Genomic DNA, 26294 nt, shown 5'->3' on the forward strand with positions numbered 1-26294 from the left:
CTGAAATGTCAGAATCTATTATCCATACTTATTTTGTCCCTGTATCAGGGAGGCTGTAAAGATTCTTCAGAAATGATCAGTTTGCTATTGCATTCAGCCAGGCTAGACAAGAATAGTAGATTTTCCTTCAAGACTTAAGTGAACCAGGTAGGATTTTATGATAATCTTTTGGTTTCTTCCCTCCTTTGCTGAAACTAGCTTTTTCTTTAAGTTCCAGATTTTTTTTTTAAACTCTGTAACTCAAATTCCCTAGGAGGAGGAGTTTGTGAAGAGTTTGAAATATTTTTTTGTCCATAATCTGTTTAGCCTTTCTAATATTCTTTTGAGCTATCAGACTAAATTGAACCTAGAAAGTTTACTCTATTGCAGGTAAATATTTTACACAACGCCATTCTCATGCATTTTGTATTAGTTTATTTTAGAATAATACCCTTTGGAACAGCAACATTCCTTTGACCATCAAGCCATTAGGAGATAAATGATCAAGAATGGAATTCACTCCAATGCTAATACATGTTTTTGTTATCCAAATTATAAAATTAATTTGTTTTTCTAGTGAATATATTATAAGATGCTTCCTCAGTAGCCCCAGATTTAGTGGCCCCTTGCTCACATGATGAAGTAGTGGCCTGTTTTCTGTACTATAACTCAACAGCTTCCAGCCAGTCCAGCTGTTTGGCACCAATGCATGTAAATGAGCTGAACCCACAGAAGAATTGATACAATAAATGGCACTTTGCAGAAACTCACATCCCTAAAGGTGCATTTCAGGTTCACTTTGAAGGTTGTATCGGTTAAAGGTCTGGCAATGAAGTAGACACCAGAGACCTAAAGTGTTTATGCCCTATTGCTGTTCCCCCCCCCCCCACCCCCGGAAAGTGCATCCACTGATCGATGGCAGAGAAAAACATTCTTCTTGCATGCTCCTATTCCAGTGCTTGCTGTTTGAGGAATTGATGTTGGTATTGGCTCGTGTCACATGTATGCATGCCATCCAGACAGATTGTCTCTGACATCGAGGTAGTACAAAAAAGAAAGCAAAAAACGAATGCAAGATATGATGTTGCAGTTAGAGATTTCTAGACAGGTCAACAAAGTGCAAGAGCCGTGATAAAATAGGTGGATCGAAGTGAACACTTGCAAGTCCAAAATGAAGTCGAACGTATGTGCAATGAAGATTCTGATAATTTCTTATTTATGAGGGGGGTGAAGTAAGAATGTAGAATATCATGAATGGTATCAGAAAATGCTGAAGATCAATGGCTCCACCAAATCTCAAGATGAATTATTGGAACATCTTTCAAGATGGTTTTTGTTGTCTAGTTTTAGGACTTGCGAGAAGATCTGATCACATTTTAGGTCATACTTATGTAAAAACAGAAAATTCTAAAGGGTTCATGAACTTTCTAGAGTCACTGTGCTCCTCAGTCTAAATACATCACTATGCAATCAGGTGTTGAACTTTCCAACTAACATACCTCAGACACTCAGGATACACAACCACTCCTCCCTCATCATCCTCAGCACGGGTGACCCCCAGGGCGGTGTGCTGAGCCCATTGCTCTACAATCTACACTCACACAAACACCTGAGCAATCACAAACACAGGGGAATTGGAAGAGCTCGAGGCCTGGGGCCAGGCAAATCACCTTTTCCTCAGTGTCAACAAGAAACAGGAGATGGCTATCGACTTCAGGGGACCTGCACCTCTCACAACCTCCTTTACGCCGACAGCATAGAAGTGGAAACTCCTGGGTGTGCACATCTTACCCGACCTTTCATGGTCTCCGAACGCATCCTGCACAGTCATGAAGGCTCACCAGTGCCTCTCCTTTCTGAGGAGGCTGAAGAGAGCTTGATCATGTACGTGAATACTCGGTTGAGAGCATCCTAACATGCTGCATCCCTGTGTGGTATGCAACTGCACTGCAGTGGACAGGGCACTAGAATGTGTAGTTAAAACTGCCAAACATGTAACCTGCAACAGCCTACCCACCGTCAAGGACAAATGTAGAGAAAGGTGCCAGAAAAAGGCCAGCAATATCATGAAGGCTCCCATCCACCCTGCTTACGGACTGTTTGTCCCTCTCCCATCAGGGAAGAAAATATGTGGTATCCATAGCAGGACCTCTAGATTCAAAAGCAGATACTTCACCCAAGATGTCAGGTTGATAAAAACCTCCAACCATTAACCCACCTCCCCCACCACTACTACATTTACATCAGCTACTCTTCCCTTCAGCACCCTTCAACCCCCACTCACTGCCACTTTTTACTTGTACATTTCGTTTGAAATAAACACTTATACATTTGTTCTTTGTGCACATGTTTTTAGAATACTGGAGTAACAATCTTTTCATTCTCTTGTGCACTGAAGAATGACAATAAATGATCTTGAATCTTGAATAACTATGAGAGTGCATATTGGGATACCAAACACAAGAGGGAAGTGTACAGTAAATGGCAGGACTCAACGTTGATGTACAGAGGTGCAAGTCTACATCTTCCAAGTAATAACGTGGTACCTCCAAGAGGACCACAACCTTGTTGTAGGGTTTGGAGGCTTGCATGCCTCAATGACCTAGAGAGGTATGTTGGCTGAAGTGAGGGTCTTGTGCTTTGGCACTTGATGGGGTCACCCATGCCAAACAGGTCAAAGGGTAGAGGCTAAGAATGGTCCACCAGTCCTCCAGGTTTGGGGGTTTAGGTCAGTGCTAACGATCCCGACTGGCCAAAATACAATTGTTACGGAAACAGCAATGAGGAATCCTGCTATATAGACAGAGATGGAGGACCTTCCTAGCTGCCTTAAATGCCAGCAGTGTTATGGGTAGTAAGATAAGAATAGAGTGGTAAAGAAGGAATACAGCATGTTTGACTTCATTAGTCAAGGCACTGAATGTAAAAGTTAGGAAGTCATGTTGTAGCTGTATAAATTTGCCAGAGATATTGCCACCAATTCCTATGCAACTTTCAAATGGCACTTTAGTTGGGTGGATATGATTCAGACCATTTAGATCTTAAGTTGCAAGTAAGCAGTAATATTCCTGAGGTAATTATACACCTGAACAACAGAGCTGATCTTTAATTAACTAGATTATTCCATAAACCTAGTTTTGTCAGCATTGTTTTTAACATTACTTTTTTGTGAGAAAGGAATATCCTATAAACAGCTCATTAAAATTGCTTAGAACTGGTTTTGTTAATGTTAATAAGGTATATTTTTTGTTCTCTTGTCATGGTTCACAAAATATTCCAACAATTCTGAGATATGTCAGGCTGATCTGAATTATCTTCCAATAAGAGGTTTCAAGTTGTTCATTTTCTCTATTGTACGTGATTTTTAAACCAGTTTGCTATTCTGACATTTTGATCTAAGCTTCAATTATTTTGAGAGATTTTCAGACAATCACAGAAATACTGGCAGTATTTAAATTTAAAGAATGCAAATGAATGTGAAATATACAGAACAAAGCTGATTTTCCTTTTGCTTCATTGCTCAATGTGACTTGGGCAATGCAGTTTGTCTGCAAGCTGTCCCTTAATTAAACCAATTATTTGTCTGGATTCAGCTCCATGTATTGTCTGCCCATTGAGTGAAATCAGTGATGCTTGCTCTAAGTCTGTGGCAGGAAATTTGGATTCAGTTAAAAGCATCATAAATTCTGAGCAACACATACAAAATGCTGGATGAGCTCAACAGGCAACATGTATGAAAATTAATTACAGTTGACGTTTTGGGCCAAGACCCTTCTTCAGGACTGGAAGGGAAGGGTGAAGATGTCAGAATAAAAAGGTTGGGGGAGAGAGCAGCGCCTTACATTCTGTCAACTTAGTGCTACACCTGTACATACACCTCCTCCCTCACCTCCATTCTGGGCCCCAGGCAGTCCTTCCAGGTGGTGCAACACTTCACCTGTGAATTTGCTGGGGTCACCTATTGTGTCCAGTGCTCCTGATGCGGCCTCCTCTACACTGGTGGGTCCCATTGTAAACTGGGGGACCGCTTCGTCAAGCACCTCCGCTCCATCCACCAAAAGTGGAACTTGCTTTTGGCGAAATGTTTAAATTACAATTCCCATTCTCATTCTGACATGTCACCTCATGGTCTCCCCTTGTCCTGGGATGAGGGCATCCTCAGGGCAGAGGAGCAACATCTTATATTCTGTCTGAGTTGCCTCCAACCTGATGGCATGAATATCGATCTCTCCTTACAGTAAAAATATTTTTCCCTCCCCTTCCCCTCTTCTATTCCCCACTCTTCTCACCTCTGGCTTCCCTCCTCTTTCCCTTTCTCCTATGGCTCACTCTCCTCTTTTATTTGTTTTGACCTATCCGAACAGGCACTGGCAAAGTCAGGAAATTAGGGATGGAGAGTCAGCCCCAGTTGATCCCATTGCTTCCCCCCATTTCACATTTCCCTGAAATACCTGTTTGTTGCTTTTTCTCAAACTCAAGAGCTCTTTCAGTGAACCCTTGCTACTTAGTTAAAACAGAAATTAAAGGTAAAACTGATGCTTGAATCCACACCAGATCCATTTGTTCAGGTTTCAACTGCTTAATGTGTATTAGTTCTCAGGTTCAGATGATGATCTTGTCATTTCAAAGGTTTCAAGGGTGCATTTAATGTCAGAGAAATGTATACAATATACATCCTGAAATGATTTTTCTTCGCAAACATCCACAAAAATAGGGGAGTGCCCCCAAAGAATGAATAACAGTTAAATGTTAGAACCCCCCAAAGTGCCCCCAGCTCCCCCCATGTGTAAGCAACAGCAAAGCAAAAATCCCCCTCCCCCACCACCAGTAAATAAAAGCATCGGCATCTGCCGCTGAGCACTCAAGCAACAGCAAAGGCGCAGAGTTGCAATACCCCAAAGACTGCTGTTTCACCCGGTATTCAACGGACCACAGGTTCTCTCTCCCTAATGAGCGAGAAAGAGGTGTCTCTGTTTCACAGTGAGAGGGGAGACATAACAAACAACTCACTGATTTACCATGTTAAAGGTCAGTTGCGTCGCTTTTTCCGAGCTCTGTGCCCAAAGGTCTGGGGTCTCTGGGCACACAGCCAGAGCTTTTCTGTCTCCCATGATACACTGATTTCCCGCTGGGACACCGACCTTCGGTCCACCCGTCTCCAGAGCCGCGAGATCCCGGAACGCCAAAGGCGAGCTAATCTCTTATGCCGCATCCTTGGCATGTCGAATAACGGCCAGTCTTGAGACCCCAAAGGTGGTCCCATTCCAGCATATAACTCCAAGTCTGGGCCTTCACAAGAACCCTGAAAGGGAAAAACAGAAATAGTAATGATAAAAATAGAGCTGTTTCCAAAGATGCAAGCAAAGGAGTCACCGTTAGGCGCCATTGTCTCCTCCTGAGCTCTCTGTTTATTATTCAAGATATGATGTAATATTGAATATTGCTGCCTTTCCAAGTAATATTCCTGTAATCAAATTTACCATTGCAACAATGAAAAGCACCACTTTGAGGAAGCTAAGTAAGTGCACGAGAGAGAGAGAGAATTAGGTTATGTCAATAGAGTGAGTTGAAATTAGGTGGAAGGAGAGTAACGTGGAGCTTAATACTGGTATGGATCTATGCAACAGTATATGATTTTGTTTCATTATCTCACCATTATTCCCACTCTGTATTTGCAATACACCTTGGATTTGTGTGAGAATGGTGCAGGAATTTTCCAAATGCAAAAATAATTTACAGGGCTGAGGTCTACATCAAATATAATGTGCTGGAGCTAATTTCTAATGTAACAATGTGAATTTAATTTAGAATACTGCAAAATATCTTGGCCAAATTGTACCCAATGCATGCTGGAGGCCCCCAGTCGGACGTGATATCATAGAACATGTAAATCAGGAGAGTGGAAGGACATTTAGCAAGTTTAATATAATAATAGTAATAGGATTTTTATCTAGGTATCGACTGCATAAACCAAATTGGCAGCATTACTGTGGAAGACAAATGCATTAAAATCAGGCTATTGAGAAACTAATGAAAGAACAGGCTTTTTTCTAATTCTACTATTGTGCAATTGGAAAGGGACAATTAGTAATTTGGTAGTTAAGGATAAGAGTGTGAGATATTTTACAGAAGGTTTTATGATGATGTGAAATGAGATTGTTAAAGCTAAATCAAATGGGGTTGGGGGTATTATTGAGATGCAAGAGGCTGCAGATCCTGTAAATCTGGATCAACAGAAAAGAGCTAAAGGAACTCAGATCAGGCAGCATTTATGGAGAGAATTTGACAGTCAACGTTTCAGGTCAGGACACTTTATGTAATGAAGCCCTGGGTTCTATAAATTGACTTTGCACTTAGTATTAAAAGGTGGGTGGAAGGAGTAGATCAGGGGCCATTATTGGTATGGATTGATGACTGGTTACTGTGACTAATTGTGTGCTGCAGGAATCAATGTCACAATCTGCATCAGTGATTTGGATGAGAGGATCAGGTATATCCAAGTTTGCTGATGATACTAAGCTTTGTGGCAGTGTGGGTGAAAGAGTTGGTGGGTTTGAAGCCTATGTAAACAAGCCTAATGAATATTCAAGGACATGGCATTTGGACAATAACATTGAAGATCAAATATCTTTATAAGTATTGAGAGATTGAAAGATATTGGCGTTAGGTGGGTCTTGGAAATCTTTGTATTGAAAGCTGATATTCATGTACAACAGCAAATTAGGAAATCATATAATAAGTTGTCCTTTACTGCGTGAAGATTTGAGTACAAGAGTAGAGATATCTTACAACAATTCACCTGGGTTATTGTGTACCAAAAGAATGATATGCTTGCATCAGAAGGAATGCAATGATGGTTGACTAGCGTGATTACGAGGATGAGGGGTTTCTTCTGTGCTTAAGCACATTGAGCCCATACTTTGGAGAGTCTAGAACCAGGAGTTACCCAGGATGGAGTTCAATTTTTTTTTCATAGGTGAATCATTGAAATTCTCTACCCATTGGGAGGCTCATTTGCCGAGTGCATTGAGAAACGTGATCAGTAGAGTTTTTGACCTAAGGTGTACAGGGAAGTAGCACCAGGGTTAAAGTCAGCTGTGATCTCACTAAATGACAGAGCAAAGACAAGGAGTCAAATGCATTTATTTCTTCTGCACTAACAAAATGAGAGCATTTCCTGAAAACAAAATACAGGTAGAAGCCTCTTTCAATACATGAAGGTCATAAAAAATGGCTGATTTTACATCTGAGTCTTTGCAGTTTTCATTTATTCTCCTGCATCTGCCTCTCACAGAATTACGTTACTGTAATGCATAAGTTTCTCTGTTGGTGGGTTGGCACTGCACTCCCTTTTCATTTCCTCTTATAATTCTAGAGTTGAAGTATGCAAGGATATTGAGAGGGCAATTTGTATTACAGGTAGCCCCCGAGTTACAAACGTCTGACTTATGGACAACTCGTACTTACGAACCGAGGGAGGAGAACACCGTCTGCCTTTTTAAGTTGGATCCTGATGTTGTCCGCCATTTTAAGTCATTGCAGTTGACACTGTGTTGAGTGTTTAACTTTGTATTTGGCTTTAAATTTTCTTAGTAAGATTCACCCTGACCCCACCTCCCCCATTCCAGTCGGCTGGTGGCGCAGTGAGATCAGCGCCGGGTGGAGAACAGAGGTTTCCGAGTTCAATCCAGTGACAGACTGCACCTGTGCCAGGTTGATGTCAATCCAGTGACTCCCGTACCATCTGTGCTGGGTTGATGTCGAGCTTGCAACTCGACCTCATAAAAAAAACACTGCCACCTCCAGTTTAAATTCCCACGCGGAATATCGTGGATGATTAAATACCCAAACCCAGCACAGCTCCCACTTGTCCAATTCAGTCTGTCTCAGTGCAGTGGTTGTTAAGACCCAGCGGACCTTGGGAGCAGGCGGAGGTCGGGACCCGACGCCCGCAGTGTTTCTGTTCCGTTGATGGGAAGTGATCGCGATTGAAAATAATGTGGAAATAATAAAGTGTTTGGAAAGAGGTGAAACACCATTGGTCATTAGAAAAGCATTAGGAAAGATCGGAACAATTTTAAAGGATAACGGATAAAGTGAGAATAATGGAGTATGTGAAAGGCCCTGCCCCGATGAAAGCTACAATTATTACTAAGCAAAGCAGTGGTTTAGTTATTGGAATACAAATGTTTCTTAAGTGTATATATGCATAGAAAGGTAAAATATATACTATATACTAAGACAAACGTTTGACTAACTGACGCTAAATAATACCAGATGTACTTGTTCCAACTTATGTACAAATCCGACTTAAATACAGACTCAGGAACGGAACTCGTACGTAACCCAGGGACTGCCTGTGTTTAAGTTGAATGCCATTTTTCTGCTATGACTGGAACATCACAGGTACAGTCTGCACCCTGTTCCTCAGTTGTCATGCTCACCATTAACATCCTTGGGCATGTGATGAGAAACTGGACAAGGTAGCTTTTCCCAACTTTGGTCCTAAACACTTATCTGGTTGTACCAGCAGAAAAGTCATCTTAACAGATCTGAAGTAGAAGAATCACATATTAGCTCTCAGTAAGACGTTGCTCATTATGAAATTTTGATGTACTGAAATAATTTAATTAGATGGTCCAGAGGTCCTGTTTTTGTGCTGTACATTTCTATGACTCTTCCACCAGTGGGAGTATGGTGAAACTTTAAATTCAAACTTTAAATAGTATATCTATCAATATCTTACGTAAAATAGAATCATGTACTGTACCCATAGAAATGGGAGCTTCATCCCACCCGTTCCTGCCTATCCATACTAATTTATCAGCACATCATCTGCAGTCTAACCTGCCCTGGTAGTTCAGCAGCTTCTTAAATTTTATGAGATTACCTGCTATCATTTCTAGCAGATGTCATCACAATTCAATGATTCTTCCTGGGGTCTCATCTGAAGTTATTACTCTTCATATTAAACCTGTACCCTTTGGAGTTAGATGTCTCTGTCATTGAGTGGAAGTTCCTTACTATCTACCTTACTACCTAGCTTCTCATAATAACATTTTAATTATGTTGCCCCCACAGCCTCCTCTGTTCCAAGGAAAACAAATACATCCTATCCAGTCTCCTCTCATAACTGAAATATTCTATCTTGAGCAATACATTGGCATATTTCCTCTGCATCCTCCTAGTGAAATCACATACTCTCTGGAGAGAGTCAACCAGCTGTGGCCTAACAAGTTCTACCAAGAGCTCCCTGCTTTTGCAGCTACTGTCATTGATCTTTAGATTTGTACATAAATGTCCCTTTGTTTCTCAAGCCCTCCTCACCTTTCATGTATTTATTCTGTCCTTATTTAAGCTTCCAAAATCACCACATTGCACTTGTCAAGATTACATTCTATCTGCCACTTCTCTGCCCAACTTACCAACCAGTTAGTTATCATTCTGTAGACAAAGACTATCGTTGCTGATGAAAGCAACTCCAATTTTCAAAGTTCAAAGGTTGAAAGTACATTTATTGTCAAAGTGCGCATACTTTATACAACCTTGAGATTTGTTTCCTTACAGGCAGCCGTGAAACAGAGACCCCCAACAGAACCCACTGAAAGCAAAAGAAGGTCATCAAACTCCCAATGACAAAGAGAAAAAAATACTAACCACGCGAAAAATAAAGCAAACAAACTGCATTCAGAACTGAAGTTCACAACACCAGGCATCACTGCAGCTGACTCAGAAGACCACAGAAGCTGATTTCGAAGACCTTAGTCCAGCACAGAGTTGAGCAAGCTCTTCAGAGCAGTGAACTAAACTGGCCAGTCTACTACCTCTGACCTTGACACCTCGACCATTTCACTCTGGCCTGGCACTTAAATCATTCCAACCTCAAGTTGTTCCTCGCCCTCGGGCTCCATTGCCTCGATAAGACCTGTACCCAACTTTTCTAATTTGGTTCAGCTCTTAATTCAATCAAACCTTGGATCTTTCCAAGCCTCAGCTCCACCATATCAAGTTGCCTCCAAGTCCAACCCTGAAAGTCCAACCTGGACATGCTGCAGCTGTCCTGCCCCACTGAGACTTCGGTTACACCACAAAAATGCCCGATCGTACAGACGATTCCACACAACTCTAACAAGGAAGCCACAGGCCACTGTTTGCAGCATCATTTACCAGAAAAATCGTGAATAACAAAGTATTTAGTTACTTTTTTTGGTCCATAGGCCACCAGCAAGCTGTCACTCAAACCAGTAAGTTGCACCATCTTAAAATGGAACCTTTCACAATGGTGTGGATAACTAAGATACAGATATTCTGAAGATAATAAGCATTTGATGGGGAGGAGGTGTAAATGTTCAGCAGACAACACTTTATGGAAAAATATTAAAGTCTCATGGCAAAATATTTATTGCCTGATATTGCATCACCACAAGTTATGTTGAATTTGCTGTGCTCTCTCTTGTACTTACTCTCATAGGTGCAGCACACGGTATGGAAGTATGTCAGGAATGGTGTTCTGTTATCATCTAAGCCTCCTGATGTGCCCAATAAGGAAATATTCATTATACTCACCTTATACATCTCCACATTCATTTAACCATTCTGAATGAGAAATGCCAGTATTATAACACATGCCTCTCTTTGGGGCTTCTTTTTTATCCTAACAACTTCTCCCTTTCCAGCCTGGATATCAGTTTATATTGAGAGCACAGGTTTGGAGTCTGATGAAGTTTGAAATCTATATTTGTCCCCATGTTTTAGGCATTATTTTTTATATTCAGACTGCTGGCCAAACATTCCATATGCATCTGTGCAGGACAGAAGTGTACTTGTTGTAAAGCATCTGGAGCAACAAGCAATCTGCTGGAGGAACTTAGCATGTCAAGCAGCATCCACTGGGGGAAGTTCATTGTTGACATCGCGAATTAAAACTTTGCAACAGCCCACAGGTACTGCTTAACTGAGTGAGATCCTCCAACAAATTCAGTTGCTGCAAAGAAATGGAAGAATCTGGAGAAGAAGATAGATGTTGAAGGCTGGTACTTTGTTGAAGACCTTAAAGGTAGCTGTCGATAAATGTGAGTCAATAAGGTGGACATATCATACAAAGTATTTTCTTTCACAGAATGCTATATAGTAGCAGCGAGATTATAATGTAATTCTATTCTGTGTTGAATGCACTGTGGCTCAGAATCTGTATAGAATATGGTGACCATTCAGTAGGAAAAATGTGATTACACCAGAGATGCTGAAAAATTATGAAAATGTTGGAAGAACTAGAAAATTTTAGCTAAGAGAAAAAATTTGAATGTCAGTCTCCGAGGACTTAACTGGTAATTACAATTATGGGGGGCTTGTAAAACTGTTCCATCAACAGAGGGCATAGATTTAAATGAAATGGTAAAAGAATTGGAGGGGAGATGAGTTTTTTTTTTCCAAAGGGTGGAAGGAATCTAAAACTCACAGCCTGAAGGGATGGTAAAGGCAGAAACTCTCATCACATTTATAAAGGTAATTGGATTTGTTCTGCGGGGGTACCGGCCAATTGCTGCCAGACAGAATTCAGCTGGCTAGTTGTTTTTCAACTGGTAAAAGGATCATATAGCTTTCTTTGATGTTATGGATTTTCTGATTTTATGAACGATCTCAATTTTACCTCTTGCTGAATAGCTGACTATAAAAATGGATAAACAATTTTCCCTCTTTTATTAATATCATAGCTATGATTATTCTGTAGGATTTGCTGATCTTGTTAAACAATAAAGAAATTTAAGGATTCTTTTTCTTACTCGGAAAGAGAGGGTCAAAAAATAATCAAACAGAAGAAAGAGTACAAGTTATAGCAAGCTGATTGAAAAAGAAGCAACAGAAAGGCATTCATTGAGTAACAAAAGAGGGATAGAAAAGTTGACCCTTGAAATACAGAAAGAGATAGAGTGAGGGATAGAGAAACAATTGGTAGAAAAAATTCATTAAAGTTTGTTTCAGACCCAAAATTCTGTGGCATGTGCTGTTTTACGCATGTTCCAGATAGACTGTAAACTTCAGATATTCTTAAAATGATGGGGACATGAAAGCAAACTCACAGCTTCATGTTAACCAGTCATTTCCTTTTCTGTACTTTAAAAGAATATTCAATTACTTCTGAAATGGGTATTGAAAATGAACAAGCTAAAAGCAACTGAAATATGAGTAAAAAATTGGATACAATTAATTCCATCAACTATGCTTGATTGTCACAGACTGTAATGAAAAATATAAATTTTGAGTCTTGCAAATTTGCTTGATGTGGTCATTAAATTATTCTCGTTCATACTCAATTTAGACAAGCTGATTGAATTAATCTTGGAATTTCAACTGTTAGTAATACCAGGCTCTGGAAGTATGGTAATGTATTCTTTATTTCATTAGGGGAAAGTAAAAAGCAATTGTCAAACTGATGATTCTCATTTCTCAGAGTAATTTGTGATTTTTTTAAGTATTTGAGTTTTCTGTATTTCTTAATCTAAAGTGCTTTACCAAGAATATCATCCTTTCTCTTGTACCTGTTTGCTCTCTCATTCTTTTCCCCCAGTTGTCTTGTACTCGTTTTTTGCTCAATGCTTCTTACTTCTTAGTGTTTATTCATTATCTTGTGTCTGATTCTGTTCATCATTTCTATAATGCACTCTTACCACTCTAAATTTCTCACTCTCACTTTTTTGTGACAAGATGTTCATTTTTTTTTAATAATTTCCACTCTCCACCGATGAACTGGACTTGGAAATCTGTATATTTTGGACAACAGTGAATGACTAGCTTTTATATTCTGGTGCCAATTCATTTCCATTGAGATGAATTAATGGAAAGTCTGGAGTTGATGGTGAATGGCAGATTGGGGCTTCTGGCCATGGTGGGGCAGACGCCTGTGTCAGGAAGAAGGAGAACATGGAAGAACTGATTATTGTGCTGCAGGAGGCAGTGGTTCAGCAGATAATCTGGAAGCGGAGACAGAATTGTAACCTAGAGGATGGAGATGAAGCCTGGGAGTAGGGTACGGATCTGGTGCTGCCAAGAGCATACAGAATATAACAAATACAGATAATGGTGAAAATATTCAGCAGCCTTGAACTTCTGTCAATTTCACATGACTTTTCATCAAGACAGGTAAATTTAGAACGGTACCAAGTGTTAAGCAAGTCGAACCAATGTTGCGTTTGAGAAGTTGCTTGGATAGGCAATAACTAAGTGTAGAGAATAGATCATGGAAATGGAACAAGAGTGACTTCCATGGTATTACAACATTAGTAATAATAACAAATCATAGATGATATAGAGGCCAGAAAATGCGTGTAAAATATTAAAGGTGAACTAACTGCACCATAACAAAAGGTAGTTAGTAAGAGCTGGAATTAAGTTCACCATTCATGTGTAACAGTTGATTTCTAATTTGACTTTCATTTGTTATATGTGAATGAGTGGGTAAAATACACACAAGACTGACAAATGTTAATATTTTGTTCTGATAGTGGAAATTTATCACATTAAGAATGACAATGCCTTGGTTTTGAGCATTTGGATTTTGAAAGCAGAGGTGTTGAGATGTTAAATGCACAGTACAAACATTTCCTCTGCAGCAGCATGATTACATTGGTAGAAAATTGCTATGTGTGTTATGTTTGACAAAATCATAAACCCATTTATGAAGAATAAACATTTCTGATTAATGACCTTAACACGGCTATTCTGAGCAACAACTGGTATTTTTCTGGCTAGCTGTGAACACACATTAACCTATTTTCTCAGTCAGATGTTCAACGTAGATAAATCTCATGTGAGTGCTTTTTAATCTATGCAATATCTTTACACTCTCACCTACTTTTCCCTAAAATTATCAGAGTAATAGGACTCCATATAATGCATTGATTCCTTAAGGTTGTCATAGCTAGGGGAGGTAGTAGGGATAAACTCCCACTACCTATTAGATGCTCCCAATGACACGTGTCTCAAAAAGCCTCTGACAACCAAGAAAAGCCCCTGGCCGTCATGTGTGGCTTAACTACTAAGCCCAGCAGAATCACTTCTACTGACAGGAGAAAGAGCAAAGGCAGGTTCCTGGAACCTTAAAACCAGTTGCTTTGGCCAGATGGAGCTCATCAGATATGGCTGGAAGCTCATCTAAAAGGAAGACCTTCGTCTCAAACCTCCACTGCCTTGTGGCTATACCCACTTATGGGAAGGCTCTGGGAGTAAATTCCAAGGAAAAGCTCTGAAGCTGGAGTCCCTAAGGCAGTCCAATGTTGAGTTCAATGCTGACTGGCAACTCCTGCGATGCCACTGGTGCTAAACTGTATCAGCCTCTGCCAGATCTTTGGATTCATCAGCTGCATGGAGAGGGGGAGCCGGCTGCGTGGGCAACAGCTTGCTCTCTATATAGTATTGCCCTGGCTTGTGTACCACCTTCAGTATCACATTAGCAGCCAGGACACAATATCCATGGTCGAGCCCGACCAATGGAGAACCTCAGCATTCATTCCATTACTCTGTTTATATGTTGTATCATTGGAAAGGATTGCAATTTTACATGAACAGATAAGGTAGAAAAAGTGCAATTTATTGGAATGAAAAAGCTAACCTGCAAAAAATGCACAATTTCAGCAGAAAATCCAAAATTATTTGATTACCCATGTGTGAAGTATCACAATGGTGAAATCCTCTTGCAAAGGCCAAACTTCAGTCTCCCGAAGCAAGCTATTTCTCTGAGCTCAGTCATGGCAAGTTCTCAGTAGGAGGAGACAGAAGTATCTGAATGAAATCCTCAGGATAAACATGAAGTACAACACATACACAAACTCCTGGGTAAGTACTGCCTGAAAAACTGTCCTTACCTATCCCATGTGCCTGAGATGACAAAAGGACCTGGTACAAAAATCATAGCATTTTGAAACTTCCAACAAATTATAGAAAACAGGAATGGCAGGAATAGGAGTTCCACACATCCCTCTCATAGATGTTTATCAATCGTAGATCAACTTCATTAATTCGCTTCAAACCTCCAAGTAAACTAATCTTTGAAAAAGCATCTAGTGCATTTATCACAATTAAACTCTCCTCAGGCTTTCAGCTGGGTACTGGTATCAATTTTAATCAATGTTACGGTGACAAACTCTGCCATCTTCATCAGGATGATGCCTGGGCATGTCTAGTCTGGTGGTATTTATACCCCCATCGTCTGTCCCTTCTGATTGGTTGGTCCTCATCCAATCAGGGTTCTGCTGTCCCACCTTGTTTACAAACGAATTTCAATTCTTACTTAGTGCGAACCCTTCATCTTTGTTAGGATTCTTTTCCTCTAGTTTTATTTTACTGGCTTCCTTCACCAGGCACCTCTCCTTCCTGGATATTCTGTGATAGACAGATTCTGGACAGTAGCTTTGGGCATGGCATCTATCGGAAACCCACCCATACGGACTTATACCTCAACAAGAACAGCCACCATCACACCTCGCATCTATCGGAAACCCACTCACACAGACTCAACAAGAACAGCCACCATCACACCTGCCAACGTAGAGCAGTTCTTGCTACTTTGATTAACTGTGCAAAAACTATTCCAGACCCAGAGAGACGATTATGCATGACATTAACCAGGAGTGAGTGTCTATCATACAATGTCCTGGAGACTGAGGCCGAGCGTCAGGCCTCAGATCTCCTTTATACAGGGGCCTGTGGGAGGAGCCACAGGAGCAGTCAGCAGGGGGCGTGTCCCAACAGGCACATAGTTCACCACAGAGACAATCAAGTCTAAAGAGTTTCCCTCTCCCTGGAACTTTATACCACTGCAGAGGGAAGCTTGTTGGAGAAATGATGCAATATTGCACTAAGGTTACTCCTGTTATTTGAAACTTGCAACCAGCAGACAGGATGCTGACATGCTGCACTTTGGTGGGTGGTTCAGAGTCAGATCTGCCAAAGGTGATTAGAGGGCAGTGACATAGGTACCTTATTTGTGATTCTGCTGGGGACAAGATGGCAAGAGTTCTGTTCCAGGGACTCATTTGTAGACTGGATGAGCAATAGGAGGAGGACGGTGTTGCAAGGATAAGCATTGTCAAGCCTGACTGAGAGCATGTGTGAACTGTGCAGATTTCTGGCTGTTCCTGGAGCCCGTCCTGTGAAACTTGGATGTACTCTAAGTCACAACTTGCAGACCCAGCATCTAATGACCATTACAGCTCCCAATGCAATTCAAGCAGAAGCCACACAATGCACGAGTCCTGCAAGGAAAATGCAGACCTTTGCTGACATCACTGACATCTTAGCTCTGGACCTCAGGGTTCACAGGGAAATCAGTCTTCCATCCAATGTTCCTGAGATCCCCAGCTATTGTTCCCCAAGGGTGACAAATTTTGCTGTGGCATGTCAGTCAGGTATCCCAGGATTGCTACTGCTCATGGTGAAGCCACCTTGAGCCAGAACTGCAAAAGCTAATCTGCCTAGCCCTTGAATTCTAAAGGAAGGAAGCAGTTTGTCAACAGGTTAATTAGAGCCACTGTCTCTGGCGGAGCACTGTGTGGAAGGAGCAGCTCAGACAAAGACACATGGAGTCATAGAGTTAAATAGTATTGAAATGGGCCATCAGCCTATCTGAGCTAGTTGCCAAGTTGCCTGATTCAGCTAGCCCATTTTCCTCTGAACCGTTCCTACCCATGAAGCTGTCCAAATGCCTGTTCCATAGGTTTGCTAAGTATGTCCACAGGGTTGTATGTAGTCACACGTATGTGTTCTGATAATAGATTTTACTGTGAACTTTGAAATATCACATATGTACCAGCCTCTGGCAGCTCGTACCATATCCTTACCACCATCTGAGTGGAAAAACCTGCATTTTTAAATCTCTCCCCTGTTATGCTCTTTAGTTTCTCACTCCGCTACCCCGAGGAAAAGATGGTGACTATTTACCTTTACTATGCTGCTCTTGATTTTATAAAACTCTATAACCTCTCAGCCTTCTCTACTCCAGGGGAAAAGAAATGTTGGCCTATCTAGCTTCTGCTTATAATTCAAACTCTCCAGTCCTGGTAACCATTCTGGTTGGCTGCTGGTTACCAGTGGTGTTCCACAGGGGTAAGTGTTGGGGCTGCTTCTTTTTACATTGTATACCAACGATTTGGATTATGGAACAGATGGCTTTGTGGCTAAGTTCGCTGATGATACAAAGATAGGTGGAGGGGACAGTACTGCTGAGGAAACAGAGAGTCTGCAGAGAGACTTGGATAGATTGGGAGAATGGGCAAAGAAGCGGCAAATGAAATACAATGTCAGAAAGTGTATAGTCATGCACTTATGGTAGAAGAAATAAACGGGCAGACTATTATTTAAATGGGGAGAGAATTCAAAGTTCTGAGATGCAACGGGACTTGGGAGTCCTCGTGCAGGATACCCTTAAGATTAACCTCCAGGTTGAGTCAGTGGTGAAGAAGGCGAATGCAATGTCGGCATTCATTTCTAGAGGAATAGAGTATAGGAGCAGGGATGTGATGTTGAGGCTCTATAAGGCACTGGTAAGACCTCACTTGGAATACTATGTGCAGTTTTGGGCTCCTTATTTAAGAAAGGATGTACTGACATTGGAGAGGGTTTAGAGAAGATTCACTAAAATGATTCCAGGAATGAGAGAGTTAACATATGAGGAACATTTGACCGCTCTTGGACTGTACTCCTTGGAGTTTAGAAGAATGAGGGGACAGCTCATAGAAACATCTCAAATGTTGAAAGGCATGGACAGAATGGATGTGGCAAAGTTGTTTCCCATGGTGGGGAGTCTAATACGAGAGGACATGACCTGTGGATTGCAGGACGCCCATTCAGAACAGAGATGCGAAAAAAAAATTTTAGCCAGAGGGAGGTGAATCTATGGAATTTGTTGCCACGGGCGGCAGTGGAGGCCAAGTCATTGGGTGTATTTAAGGCAGAGATTGATAGGTATCTGAGTAGTCAGGACATCAAAGGTTATGGTGAGAAGGCGGGGGAATGGGACTAAAGGGGAGATTGGATCAGCTCATGATAAAATGGTGGAGCAGACTCTATAGGCCGAATGGCCGACTTCTGCTCCTTTGTGTTATGGTCTTATGGTAACATCTTGTAAACCTTATTTTTTTACACCCCTTCCAGTTCAATGACATCCTTCTAATAGCAAGGGTACTAGAAATGTAGGCATTACTCCAAATGTGGCCTTACCAATGTACACCTGTAACATGACATCCCAACTCCTGTAATCAATATCTTGATCGATGAATGCAAATATGTCAAGCATCTTCTTCAACTATCTGTATGGAAAACAGTTACAGGGGCTGAATAATTAGAACTATATGAAACAAAGAACGGACTGGATTGATCACCTCACATTTCACTGACTGTATTGAGAAAGGTTCTAAGCCACAGTTCCCCAGGGTCAACTCAGCCCCTATATAGTCAGTAAACGCTAGTACAGGCATCGGGCTGTTGCCTGTACCCAAGGATAGCTTCCTCCTTTCAGCTCTGTTTCCTGCATGTAGTTTACATAACACAGTAGGTGCATTGAAGCTGCCCGGTTTGGCGGGTCACAAATCATATCAGCTTCACGTAAGGACTAACATAATCAACTGTCATTCCTCTGACATGTGCACTCAGTACATGGGCAATCATACTGCTCCATGTGATGACAGTACAATCACAAACTGTGACTGGGTTTCTGGATAAATAGAGAACTCCACCTCTGAAAATCTCAGCCTGACACAGACTGATAGGAACATGTGTGTCTCTGTGTTGAAATCGTTGAAAAGAGATATATGGGATCTAAAAAAAAACAGTGATGTTCAGTAGACTCTGTGGTTTTAGACGTCACCCACTTTCACCTACTTTATTACCATATCAGCCAGTTCCTCAAAGCTCACTCATAATAAATTGATGATTGCAGCTCCAGTCAGTCTTTAGGTAAAAAACCGATTCTGGCCAATTAGACTTTAAGACGTCAAAAAAGAATTAGGCTACTTAGCCCATTGAGTCTGCTCTGCCATTCCATCATGGCTGATTTATTATCCCTCTCAATCCCATTCTCCTGCCTCCTTCCTATAACATTTGACGCCCTGACTAACCAAGAATCTGACAACCTCTGCTTTAAATGCTCAGTGACTTGGCCTCCACAACTGTCCGTTGCAAAGAATTCCAGAAATTCATCACCTTCTGGCCAAAGAAATACCTTCTTCTCTCTGTTCTAAGTGGATGTCCCTCTGTTCTGAGGTTGCGCCCTCTGGTTCTAGACTCATCCAATATAGGAAACATCTTCTCCACATTCTGTATACTCAATCTAGGCCTTTCAATAGTCAGTCACAAACATGAGAAGATCTGCAGGGGCTGCAAGTTCAAGCAACATACACAAAATGCTGGAGGAACTCAGCAGGCCAGGTAGAGTCTTGATGAAGAGTTTCGACCTGAAACATCGATTGTACTCTTTTCCACAGAGGCTGCCTGGCCTCCTGAGTTCCTCCAGCATTTCGTGTATGTTGCTTACAAGGACTCCCAAGCTCCTTTGCACCTCTGATTTTTGAATTTTCTCCCAATTTAGAAAATAGTCTACTCTTTTATTCCTTCTCTTAAAGTGCATGACCATTACACTTCCATTTGCCACTTCTTTGCCCAATCTTCCAAGTTGTCCCCTTCTGTAGCCTCCTTGTTTCTTCAACACTACCTGCCCCTCCACCTATCGTTGTATCATCTACAAACTTGGCCACAAAGCCATGAATTCCGTCATGCAAATCATTGACATATGCCATGAAAAACAGTCCCAGTAGCAACCCCTGTGAACACCACTAGTCACTGGCAGCCAACTAGAATAGGCCCCTTTATTCTGAATCTTTGCCTCCTGGCAGTCAGCCTATCTTCTTTCCATGGTAGACTTTCTTTATCACCCACAGTTACCTCATTCTCCCTTTAGAATATGTCTTCCTATTTAGGATGTATCTATCCTGTGCCTTCCAAATTGTTCCCAGAATCTCCAGCCATTGCTGTTCTGCCATCTTACCTGCTAGTATCCCCTTCCAATAAACTTTGGCCCATTACTCTCTTGTTTATGCCTCTAATTCCCTTTACTCCACTCTAATACTGATACATCTGACTTTAGCTTCTCCCTCTCAAACTGCAGGGTGAATTCTAACATATGTAGAACATAGAACATAGAAATCTACAGCACATTACAGGCCTTTTGGCCCACAATGTTGTACCAACCATATAACCAACTCTAGAAACTGCCTAGAATTTCCCTAGCATATAGCCCTTTATTTTTCTAACCTCCATGTACTGTGATCACTGTCTTCTAAGTGTTCCTTTACCTTAAGCTTCCCAATTAAATCCAGTTCATTACATAACACCAAATCTAGAATTACCTTTCCCTAATGAGCTCAACCATAAGTTGCTCTAAAAAGCCGTTTCATAGCTATTCTATAATTTCCCTCTCTTGGGATCCAACATCAACCTGTTTTTCCCCAATCTACCTGCATATTGAAATCCCTCAACACTATCACAACATTGCCCTTATTAAATGCCTTTTCTATTTCCCACATCCAAGATACTGTTTGAGGATCTGTGTGTACTTCCCATCAGGGTCTTTTTACCCTTGCAGTTTCTTAACTCTACACACAAAGATTCTATATCCTGTGATCCTGTGTCACCTCTTTCTAAGGATTTGATTTAAAAATGGAGCCAGAACATTCAGGTCATGCCTTTCCTAGAAGAGATCCCAATGATCCAGATATCTGAAACACTGCCCCCACCACCTACTCCTCAGCCACTCAGTCATCTGTACTGTCAGCCTATTCCTGCCCTGATTACAACATGATACAATTAAATTGTTATGTTTGGAAATAAAAGAAGTTCCAGGAGAGTTGTACATTTCTGTTTAACCAGAAACTCACCTATCATCATAACAAGCAAAATCTGTATGGACAATCATAACTCCAAGATCCATAATACAAGCAAAGCTATTAAACTTGTTAGAGGGACTGTGATGTCAGTGGCCAGACAGTCAGAAGAACATAAAAAATAGAAGATCAATTGGTGCCTCTTCCATTCAATAAGATCATCAAAAATATTTTAACTGGCGCATCACTTTCCTGCACTAAGCCCATATCACTTGATTCCCGTATTTTAAGTACATTTATCAACCTTAGTCTTAAATAATCTAACCAACTGAGCTTCCAAAGCACTCTCAATAATTTACTTCCCTCCGGATGAAGTATTTTTTCTCATTTTTGTAATGGACCACTGAGCCCCTATTCTGTGACTATAACACCTGGTCCTAGACATCCTAACCAGGGGGAACATCTCCAAAACGTCTCTACTAAGCCATGTGACCATTTTTTAAAAACATTTCATGAGATCCTCTTTCATGCTCTTGTAATCATGAGAGTGCAGATTTAGTTTGCTTAATCACTCCAAATCATGACAAATCTACTGTCCCTGAAATCAATCTGGTGAAAGGGTAAGCAGTCTACTCAAAACTGCTTGCATCCTTTGTATCACTGCACTTTTCAAAGGAACAGCAGACCATATTGACCTGCATTCCTATTCCATATTACACTGACTTAGTACTTTAAGCTAATTAAAGCAATTGCTACTAATTGCCCTTGGAACCATAGTGCAGCACACTGTATACCTTAACCCAAAGTGAAGGATAATGTTGTCTATTGATACTGGTTTATTATTGTTTCATGTACAAAGGTACTATAAAGAGATTTTGTTTAGTGTGCCATCTTGACAATTATGCCATACAGTTACATTGAAGTACTAAAAGGAAAACAGATTGCAAAATATAGCATGCTGTTGCAAGGAAAGTGCACTGCAGGTAGACAAATAAAGTGCAAGGGTCACGATGAAGTAGATGGGGAGATCAAGAGTTTGTCTTTTAGCATATGAATGGTCTGTTCAGGAGTCTAATTGAGATAGAAGTTGTTTTGAGTCTGGTGATTCATGTTCTCAGGAGTTTGCATCGAGAAACACAGAAAACCTCCAGCACAACACAGGCCCTTCGGCCCACAATGCTGTACCGAACATGTCCTTACTTTAGAAAGGGTTGCAAACCTGGGGTTACTCATAGCCATCTTCTGCTGATGCAGAAGGTAGACAGATAATGGGATTGGAGTGGTCCTTGGTTATGTTAACTGATTTCCTGAGGCAGTGGGAAGTGAGTCACTGGAAGTGAGGTTGGTTTATGTGATTGACTGGGCTATGTTCACAATTCTGCAATTTCTTGTGGTCTTGGGCAGAGCCGTTGCCATACCAAGCTGCGATACATCCAAATATGATGTTTCCTGTGATGTGTCTACAAAAACTGATAATAGCCATTGGGGACATGCTGAACTTCCTTAGCCTTCCAAGTAAGCAGAAGTGTTTTTATAATTTTTGACCTTAGTATACTGACATTCAGAGAAAGACAAATTTTGATGATATTTACACCCAGGAATTTGAAGCTCTCAAAATCAAAACATTAATGATGGAAACCTGCACATGAAGTTCCTTGAATGTCAGAGGTCTTCAAATGGCTGCAGTGATCTGCAAGTTGGTCAGGTGGGTTTGCAGTTACATGTAACTGTCGGTTGTGATGTGCTTAGCACTCTCTCAAATCATTGCATGAACTGCTCCTGGTGAGTTACTAAAGCAGTTTGGCTGGGCTCAGCATTTGTGGTGCAAGAGAGATTCAGTTCTGCAGCTGCTTTTTCTGACCCCTGCCTCTTCACCACCAGGATGCCGGGTTGTCTGTTCTTGGATATCAAGAGGAGCAGGATAAGATATTGTAGAATCGTAGCTGTAGGGAATATTGAAATAGAGAATTACATGGTGAAACAACAAACTGAGTTCTGCAGTGCAGCAATGCACATTTAGCTGAACAACTCACTGCAGTGGAAAAACCCCAGCTATTTTAAACATTTTGTGGTTATTGGCAATCCCTTCTAGGACTGCTAGTGAGTCAGCATGTAAAGCACATTATTCGAATGCAGAACTCTCGGCACCAGCTGCATTCAGAATGATTCAACTCAAGGGTTACCTCAAGCAGGATTTTAGCCCTTAATTTGTAAGAGGGGAGTTTCAGCTGCAAGTTAGGATGTCTATACTGGAGATACAAGAGCTGCAATCCTTTCAGTATCTACTTACCTGAATTCACCCATCGCTTGATACCTCTTGCCCTCCCCCCTCACCTCTTTATTTTCCATCTATTGTTTCTGTAGGATGGAGGGTCTTAGTCTGAAATGTCAAATGTCCATTTGCTATGACAGATGCTGCCTGAGTTCTTTCAGCAGATCATCTAAACTGGAATCTCCTGCCCTTGGTTGGCAGAACCTGTATGGTCATGGCAACTACTATCAGATGGGTAAAACTGGTGTGTTGGCAATGTAGATCCTGGCCTCTGTGGCTGAATAGAAAGTCTGGAGAGTGGTAGTTCGAAAATTGAACCTGCCCAGGGGATTTTTGTGCTGTATATTGGTGATGTGCAACATTCAAGCGTCCAGATGAAGTAAATTATGGGAAAATTAAAGAACAGATGCTGGGATCTGAATCAAACACAAACAACGTTGGAAGAGCTCAACGAACCATGCGACATCAGTGGAGAGAGAAAGAATGAGGTCGAAAATCCTTTACAAAGTCCTTGTCATTATTTACATCTCAACCAACATTGATGAAACCTTATTAATAAGTCAAACAGTATATGTCAGTAGTGATATAGGAGATGAGACCCATACACTAGGAATGTAGGTATTTGATATATTAGGGTGTAGGGGAATTGAGACCCACACAATAGTGGCTATAGCAGATTAGATATAAAAGGGGTGTAGGGGATTGAGACCCACACACTGGGGTATAGGGGATTGAGACCCACACACTGGGGTATAGGGGATTGAGATCCACACACTGGGGTATAGGGGATTAGATATACTAGGGTGTAGGGGATTGAGACCCACACACTGAGGTATAGGGGGTTAGATATACTAGGGTGTAGGGGATTGAGACCCACACACTGAGGTATAGGGGGTTAGATATACTAGGGTACAGGGGATTGAGACCCACACACTGGGGTATAGGGGGTTAGATATACTAGGGTGTAGGGGATTGAGACCCACACACTGAGGTATAGGGGGTTAGATATACTAGGGTGTAGGGGATTGAGACCCACACACTGGGGTATAGGGAATTAGATATACTAGGGTGCAGAAGATTAAGGTTAACTAGGGATGCAGGGATTGAAACACAGACACAATAGGAGTAAGGTTACTTGATTCAGAGGCACAGAACACTAGGAATGAAGGGGGCTGAACCATGGTAAATGTACGTACGCACCCGAGTAAGATCTAAAGTGTCTTTAATCCTGAGTTATTACATTTTTGGTCAAAAGTATTACGAAATGAAAGAACAAACTTGCAGCACCATTCTATCGAGTGTGAAGACAGACCATATCACCGTGCCATACTTCACTGTTAGTGTTTCATTTTCTTGGAACTCATAACATTTATTCCTCATAAATCTCCCAGACTCTAGTACAGCAGCATGTCCTGTTTCTGGCACAAACCCTGCAGGATTAAAACAACTCAGCTCTATTCTCAATAGGATTTATTTTACTCTAAGTATTATTTCTTTTCTGTCAACCTCTTTAGTTCAGGATTAAACTGAAATCTGATGTGGAGTTGACTGATGAATGATAAACACATCGCAGAATTCTGGGACATTTGGACTTCCTCTGAAGATGTTGAAACAAAACTAAGAAGCTTTATTAAATGTGCCTCTGCATCTGAAAAGTTTAAGTTGTTTTGAGCTCACAAGAAGTGATAATTTAAATGAAAACATCCACAAATTAATGTTTCTTTTGTTTGTTCATATTGATTATTGCTTCTTTGAAATTAACATAGGATGCTTACACAGAGAGAGGAAACTAGGGTCCCTGTGACTAAGTGATACCTAATCATGCTTGATGGACTCATCATTATCTGTAACTTGTATGAAAATGAGATGATGCTTGACTGTGATATCTGTATGTTCATATAACCTAGTGACACTTGTGAAGTGCACAATGGGATCTCTCAGTCAGACAACTGATACCTGCATCTATTCCTAACAGGAAATAACATGATTTACCACAAAAATTGAAGTTGCAGAATTGAGAAAATGGTGAGAAATTATGCAGAAAACAAAATATCATTCTTGCTTTGTTCATAGCTACAGAACCATAAGAAATGATAACATCCCACACAGTAATCTCTCCAAGATTTAATTTGATCTTAATCTATTTTACAGCTGAAACAAAAATCTGCTTTAAGTATTACCATGGAGCCACTGGAGCGCTTCGAGCAACAACACCGAGTATCAGTGTGAGAAACCCTTCTGCTCCTGTGAGTTCCTTACTGCATTGTACTTCTTACATGTAGATTCCGTTAAATTACTCTTCACATTAATTTTTCAGCATGGTACTGACAAGTTTACATCTGAGTGAAACAGAAATAAAAATAGAATGTGTCCTCTTTCTCACCGCTGTATGTAGTCTCCAAAAGCAACCCATAATTCTTACTGCAATGCATAAAATCACATCAATAAGGCTCTGTCCTTCCTATCTATATTTTTTTTGTCATAGAATAGTACAGCACAGTATAGTTCTTTCAGCCCTTGATGCTGTGCTGACCTTTTCACCTACTCCACAATTGATCTAACCCTTCTCTCCCACATAAAGTTCCATTTTTCCTTCATCCTGTGCCTCTCCAAGACTCTCTTAAATCTCCCTAATATATCTGTGGTGAACTACATATACCTGTCTGGACATGCCCCCTGCTGACTGCTCCTGTGGCTCCTCCCACAGACCCCTGTATAAAGGCTATTGGAGGCACTGCTCCTCCCTCAGTCTCCAGGATGTTGTGTGGTGGTCTCTTGCAGCTAATAAAAGCCTATCGTTTGCCTCCCGTCTCCGAGAGTTATTGATGGTGCATCAATATCTGCACCTTCCAACAACCCCAGCAGCACATTCTACACACCCACAACTCTGTATTTAAAAAAAAACTACCTTTAACCCGCTATACTTTCTTCCAATCACCTTAAAATTATATCCTCTCATGTTCGCATTTCCACCCTGGGAAAAGGGCACTGGCTGTCCACTCTGCAGAGTTTGAAGGTCTGCAGATGCTGGAAATCCAAAGCAACACTTTTTTTATTCTGGTGTCTTCCCCCCTTGAAGATGAGTCTTGGCCTGAAATATTGACTGTTTATTCATTTCCATAGATGTTGCCTGACCTGCTGAGTTCCTCCAGCATTTTGTAACTGCCTTTCTA

General features: G+C 41.1%; 1 protein-coding gene across 2 annotated transcripts in view; it reads left to right on the forward strand.

Annotated features, from left to right (window-relative positions):
- Positions 1 to 26294, forward strand: part of LOC132395570 (E3 ubiquitin-protein ligase HECW1-like) — a 437822-nt gene that overhangs the window by 173861 nt on the left and 237667 nt on the right. For both annotated transcript variants that reach the window (XM_059972368.1, XM_059972369.1), the window contains exon 4: positions 25273 to 25367. In XM_059972368.1, coding sequence (XP_059828351.1) covers positions 25273 to 25367 — 95 coding nt within the window. The remainder of the gene's footprint in view (positions 1 to 25272; positions 25368 to 26294) is intronic.

The sequence above is a fragment of the Hypanus sabinus genome, chromosome 6 (assembly GCF_030144855.1).
Source record: "Hypanus sabinus isolate sHypSab1 chromosome 6, sHypSab1.hap1, whole genome shotgun sequence".
NCBI classification, from domain to species: Eukaryota; Metazoa; Chordata; class Chondrichthyes; order Myliobatiformes; family Dasyatidae; genus Hypanus; species Hypanus sabinus.